Here is a 6,241-nt window from a genome sequence, read left to right as displayed (position 1 = left end):
GACGCCAGGGCTGAGTTGGCCGCGCCGCCTGGGACTCACGCAGGGTCCTACCCGGCGGCGCGAGGCAGCTGAGGGAGGGCCGAGAGCTTTGGCTGCGGCGACTTCGGCTTCCCAGAGGGGTAGCCCTGGTCAAGATGCGGCGGAGCCCCCGCCCAGGCTCGGCCACATCCTCTCACAATCACACACCCAACTTCTACAGCGAGAACAGCAATAGTTCCCACAGCGCGACTTCGGGGGACAGCAATGGGCGCTGGTCCGCTGGGCCGGAGCTCGGGGAGCCCGAGGGCAGAAGGGCCCGGGGCTCGCGCTGTGGTGAGCCCGCCTTAAGCCCAGGAGTGTCCGGACGAGACACATGGGCAGGAAGCTCTCGGCCGGAGCTGGCGCCTCGGAGCCACAATGGGCAGACCGCCTGTGGCGCGGCAACCGTGAGGGGCGGGGCCTCGGGTGCGGGCGGGGTCGAACCCGGGGGCGAGAGGGCGGGGCGGGATCGAGGGGCGGGGCCCGGCGCGGACCTGGGTGCAGAACCGACCTGGCGCCTGAGGGGGCGTGCTCAACACGTGTCCCTCAGGGGCGAGCTCGGTGCCATGGCCGGTCCCGGGAGGGGGCGGAGGAAATCCTGTGCCTGGGCATGACTGAGGAGGTGCCGCAGGGCTGGCCTGAGTGGCAGCCTGGACCCTGGTCCGGCCCCACCGGGACTCAGACTGGGGCGGTTTCTACTGACTGAGACTCTCCAGCTCCGGGTCTGGGGGTGCGCAGGGAGTGTGACAGGGCGGTGCGGCAGGACCAAAGGCCTGTTTGAGAGGCTGCCCAGCTGTTTGGCACTAGGGTCAGGAGCCTGCGCCCGGGCCCCGAGGGGAAGAGCGGGCCTGCGGTGCACAAAACCTCAATGGAGCACTGGGCTCTCGCAGAACCGTCTGGATCTGCTATAGTCTTGGAGGAACAACTCAACCTTCTCCCGATCCTGGATCTGAGGCAGGAGATGCCTCCCCTGCGGGTGTCCAAGAGCATCCTGAGTATGAGCCAGGCCAGCCCCATCCCCTCTGACCTCGGCACTCGGAACCCCAGTTCTGCTCCAGCATGAGTCCGAGAATCCAGCCCAGATCCCCTTTGACCCCTGCTCTCGGACCCCCCTTCTCGTGCTCAATTCTCCTGCCTGAGCCCATGTCCGACTGTCCAGCCTCAGCTTGTTTCCCCAACTTACCCTTACCTTCTGAGCCCCAGGCTCTTGTCCTCCGTACCACCCCCATCCCCCAACCCACTGAACCCTTCTGAACCACCTCACTTTCATGGATCGCCCTCTCTGATCTACTTCTCTGGTCTCCGTCCCTAGGCCTCCTCTTTCAGGTGCTGAGCGTGTTGTTATCCCTGGCAGCCGACGGGCTGGTCTGTGTGTACAGGTCAGAGGGAGTGGCAGGGCTCAGGGGAGGGCAGCAGGACTGGGCCCCACCAAGGCTAGATAGAGCGGATCCAGATCTGGTTGAGTCGTGTTCCCAGAAACTGGGCGGGTCTAGGACCCTGAGGTCAAAGCTTGAGTGGATTAGGACCTCTAGGCATCAGCTCTCACCCCACCCTTCAGGGAAATCTGCTCCATTCGCTTCCTGTTCACCGCTGTGTCGCTGCTGAGCATCTTTCTGGCAGGTGAGGAGCCCTGGCTCTGCAGGTTTGGGGCCAAGTCTATTTCCTGTCTTAGTGGCCTTCAGCCCACTCTAGTGACCCCTCCACTTGTTCTCCTACAGCCCTAGCTTTCACCCCATCTCCTTGCTTTCTTTCTTGTCCTCTTCTATCAGAAGACACTTTTCCTCTTTTTCTTTCTCTAGCACTCTGGTGGGGGCTCCTGTACCTGATCCCTCCTTTGGAGAATGTGAGTTGGGAAGACCTATGTCCCCAGGTGGGGTGGAGGTTGTGTGTATGGGGGGGGGGCATCCCTGGGAGGTGGTAGTGTAGGAAGCACTGAGAACAATCCCCAAGGGCCAACCCAGAATGGTAGGGCAATGCTGACTGGGAGAAAGGTACTTACTGATCCCTTCCTCCACAGGAACCTAAGGAGATGCTGACTCTAAGGTGAAGGAAGGCAGCGGTGCTTTCTGAGAGGAGTGCACAGGGACAGGTACTAACCCATGGTCCTACCTCCCAACTATAGCCAATACCACCACCGCGTGCACTCCCAGGGCCAGCAACTGCAGCACCTCCAGGCAGAACTGAATAAACTCCACAAGGAGGTGTCCAGTGTCCGTGCAGCCCACAGTGAGGTGAGGCCCCTGCACAGGGGCTGGGGCCCAGCTGGGAGGCTCAGGGGCCTAGCTGTGTTCACTTGGAAGGCTGCTTCAGAACTGCCTCACCCTGAGTCCCACGGTGGGGAGTCTTTCACAAGGCCCTTAAGTTCCTACCTCAGAGCACTGAGTTACTGAGACACAGGCCTTCCTGTAAACTAGCTCACCATCCTCCTGGTCCACCCTCTGCTTCTCTAGAGAGTGGCCAAGCTTGTGTTCCAGAGGCTAAATGAGGACTTCGTGCGCAAACCTGACTATGCTCTGAGCTCTGTGGGTAAGACACAGATGTGTGGAGAGCTGGAGTGGCGGTCATAGATGGCCATTCTACCACATTGATGTGGAGGCCTAAGGGGAGCTGAGAGTGACCCGTGCCTGTTGCAGGAGCCTCCATAGACCTGGAGAAGACATCCAGTGACTACCAGGACCGGAATACTGCCTACTTCTGGAACCGCCTGAGCTTCTGGAACTATGCCCGCCCGCCCTCTGTCATATTGGAGGTGGGCCTGGAGCTGGAGTGGGGGGATGGTACCGAGGGGCAAGAGCTGGGGTAAGAACAACAGCTTGGTGCAGGGAGGAGTGGAGCTGAGGTCAGTGTGGCTTCAGGAGGCACCCCACTGGAAAAGGAGTCTGGCAGTATGACAGGGCTCCAGAGTCTGGAGTTAAACTGAAGAGAACTGTACATGCTGGGGATCCAGCATTGCTTGAGCTGGTTAGGCAAGCAGGGAAGAAGGCAGAGCTCTGGGCTGAGCAGCAGTCCTAAGACTGGTTGATGTTCTGTGTTCCTCTTACGTCTGATGGCCTGCTCAAACCCCTGCAGCCAGATGTGTTCCCTGGAAATTGCTGGGCTTTTGAAGGTGATCAAGGCCAGGTGGTGATCCGACTGCCAGGTCATGTGCAGTTAAGCGACATCACCCTGCAGCATCCTCCACCCACTGTGGCACACACCGGAGGAGCCAGCAGTGCGCCCCGGGACTTTGCAGTCTTTGTGAGTAGGGCTGAGGCCTGGTGGTTGGGAATTCTGATTAGGGAGCACTAGGCAGTGGTGTTTTGTCATTTTGTGCTCATCTGTAAAATTGGGCATACGTCCATCTGCCTCACAGGCCACTCTAGGTTGTAAATAAGTGTAACCATATCCAGATATTAGGTTGGATTCAGGGTTAGGGTTAGGGCTAGGATTGCCAAACTCTATACATATTATTTCACTGGAACTGCAAGACCTAGGAAGTACTATTGTCTCCCCACCCACCCCCCAACTGAAGAGGGACAATAGTGCTCTAAACCGAGTGACTACAAACTCAGTCACCCTACTTTAAAAAAGCAAACATATTTTTTTAAATGTATGCGTGCTTTTGCCTGTACGTGCACCACATGCATGTCCGGTGCCTCAGGTGTTGGAGACTCTGGAACTGGAGTTAAAAACAGTTGTAAACCATGGTGTGGGTGCTGGAAACCCAACCAGGGTCCTCCGTAAGAGCTGTCTTTCCAGCCCTGCTAACAACTTTCTAATAGCCTGGTTTGTTTGCGTAAGACAGACTCACTCTATGCAGCTGAGGGTGACTTAAACTTAACAATCTTGGCTTAGCATTGCTGGTTTCTTCACGCCTATGTTCCAAACTACACACATCAGCCAGCGAGTGTAGCTATTGCTTTCTTTGCCTCCCTCTGTGCCTCACTCATCTTCCATACACTTCATCTACCAGGGGCTCCAAGCTGATGACGAGACTGAAGTGTTCTTGGGAAGATTCATCTTTGATGTGCAGAAATCTGAAATTCAGACTTTCCACCTCCAGGTGTGTTTATTTCTGGGAGTGACAGGGCAAAGATGTCCTAGCAAGATGGAGACAATCTTGTCAGAGCAGTTACTGGCATGATCCATTTGTCTCCCCAGAATGACCCTCCATCTGCCTTCCCCAAGGTGAAGATTCAGATTCTAAGCAACTGGGGCCATCCACGCTTCACATGCTTGTATCGAGTCCGTGCCCACGGCGTACGGACCTCAGAGTGGGCAGAGGATAATGCCACGGGGGTCACAGGGGGACCCCATTAAAAATGCTGATGGTTGGAGTAGAATTGAGGTTTGTGCTTTAAAAAAAAAAAGGTGCCAGGAGCTCATCTTTTGGGGAAAGCCCCTGCTGCCTGCGATATAGCAGTATGGCAGGAGACGCCCCTCAACACATCCCCTTTGCCTGGAAAAGTCCTGAGTCATACATATAGTAGAAGTTGATGTTGACAGTGACTACCATATGCAAAAGAACGTGCTGTGAACATTCTACACTGGAAACGACACAACTTGATCCTCAACAGAGAAGGAAACGGCTCAGGCAAGCAACTTGCTTCAGTCACGTACTAGTGAAAAGTACCACCAGAACAGACCTTCCTCAAGGAGCCTTCCCCTTCAACTGGAGCTGACGGCATACTTGCACTAGGCATACATGTGGTACATAAAAGAAGACAATACATCCAAACACATAAAAATCTAACAACGAAACCTAAGGTTTGGGCTGGTGAGATGTCTCAGCAGGGAAAGGCCACTAAGCCTGACAATCAGAATTTAATCCCTGGGACCTACATGGTGGAAGAGAACCAACTCCATAAAAGTTGTCCTTTGGCCTCCATACACCATGGCATGTAACACAAAATAATTTAAATGTGATAAATACAATTAAGGGGTCATTAAGATGACTCAAGTGGGCTAAAGGGGCTTGCTGCCAAGTCTTAATGACCCGAGTTCAATCTCTGGGACCCATACAACAGATAGCCCTCTCCCACGGGCTGTCTTTTGGCCTCCATGTATACGGTGGAACATACATGTGCACACATACGAAATAAATGTGGGAACAAGTTTAATCTAAGATTAAAAAAAACAGAACCAAAGTCTAGCACAGTGGTGTCCAGATGCTTCTACTTCTGGCACTCAGGAAGCTGAGGCATGATTTCTGCGAGGTTGAAGCCAGGAGAGTCGGTACTATATGGACCCAAAAAAAACAGATGAGAGAAATAGAACTAAAGACTGGGCATGGTAGGACACGCCTTTAATCACAGCACTTGGGAGGCAGAGGAAGTGGATCTCAGTACTATGCCAGCCTGGTCTACATGGTAAAACTCTGTCTCCAAAAAATAGAGGAGGAAAGAAAACAAACAAAACTAATGCTGGCAGTGTAACTCAGTGGTCCAATGATGGAGCTGGTGAAGGACAAGTTTTCCTAGTGTGTAAAGGTCCATGGTTCGGCAGCTGCAGAGATAACTCAGTGGGTAAGAGCACAGGCTACTCTTTCAGAGGACCAGGATACAATTCCTAGAACCCACATGGCAGCTCACACTGTCAGAAACTCCAGTTCCAAGGGATGTGACACCCTCACACAGACATGCATGCAAGCAAAACACCAATGCACAAAAAATAGAAGGAAACTACTAAACACCAATCCATGGTTCTGGTTTCAGTCCTCAGTGCACGCACGAAGGGTAATTTAGCCATAGGAACCAAAAATCTTTAAGACTTTTCATTTTTCCTCCTCCCCTTCTAAGGCTGGCTGCCTAGAACTCACTATGTAGCCTAGGTTTGTAAGGTAGTACTCCTGTCTCAGCCACTTCAGTGCTAGGACTGCAGACATGAACCAGCTCACTTGGCTGCTGTTCACACTTTTGATACATGTATGGTTGTGCATACCACTGCTAGAGTGGCGATCAGAGGACAGCTCTGGACTTGATTTTTTCCTCCTGTCTTTACATGGCTTCTACGAGTAAAATCAAGGTGGTTGGACTTATACAGCAAATATTATACCCAGTGATCAACCTTGCAATGTCCTCTTTATGCTTTTGAAACAGGGTCTTATGTAGCTCTGGCTATCAAACTGTGTGGTAGAAGATGCCCCTAAAGATATTCAAAGATAAGGTAATGTCACGGCCTGACTCCAGCATGCCTTAGGCCTAGACACAACCCCAAGCACCAAACACAAAACAAAAGCAGTCAC

General features: G+C 53.5%; 1 protein-coding gene across 1 annotated transcript; it reads left to right on the top strand.

Moving 5' to 3' along the window:
- On the top strand, window positions 1–4,340 carry Spag4 (sperm associated antigen 4). Its single transcript, XM_028775321.1, has 12 exons — window positions 1–444; window positions 909–1,013; window positions 1,331–1,397; window positions 1,577–1,638; window positions 1,818–1,861; window positions 2,036–2,061; window positions 2,141–2,249; window positions 2,469–2,544; window positions 2,652–2,767; window positions 3,088–3,255; window positions 3,971–4,060; window positions 4,159–4,340. The coding sequence occupies exons 1-12, from the start codon at window positions 135–137 to the stop codon at window positions 4,315–4,317; spliced, it is 1,332 nt and encodes a 443-aa protein (XP_028631154.1). The 5' UTR covers window positions 1–134; the 3' UTR covers window positions 4,318–4,340.
- The last annotated feature ends 1,901 nt before the right edge of the window (window positions 4,341–6,241 follow it).

Source organism: Grammomys surdaster, unplaced genomic scaffold (assembly GCF_004785775.1).
Source record: "Grammomys surdaster isolate TR1022 unplaced genomic scaffold, NIH_TR_1.0 254, whole genome shotgun sequence".
Classification (NCBI taxonomy): Eukaryota; Metazoa; Chordata; class Mammalia; order Rodentia; family Muridae; genus Grammomys; species Grammomys surdaster.
Note: the sequence above shows the minus strand (reverse complement) of the source record. Positions and strands in the feature narration are given on the sequence as shown.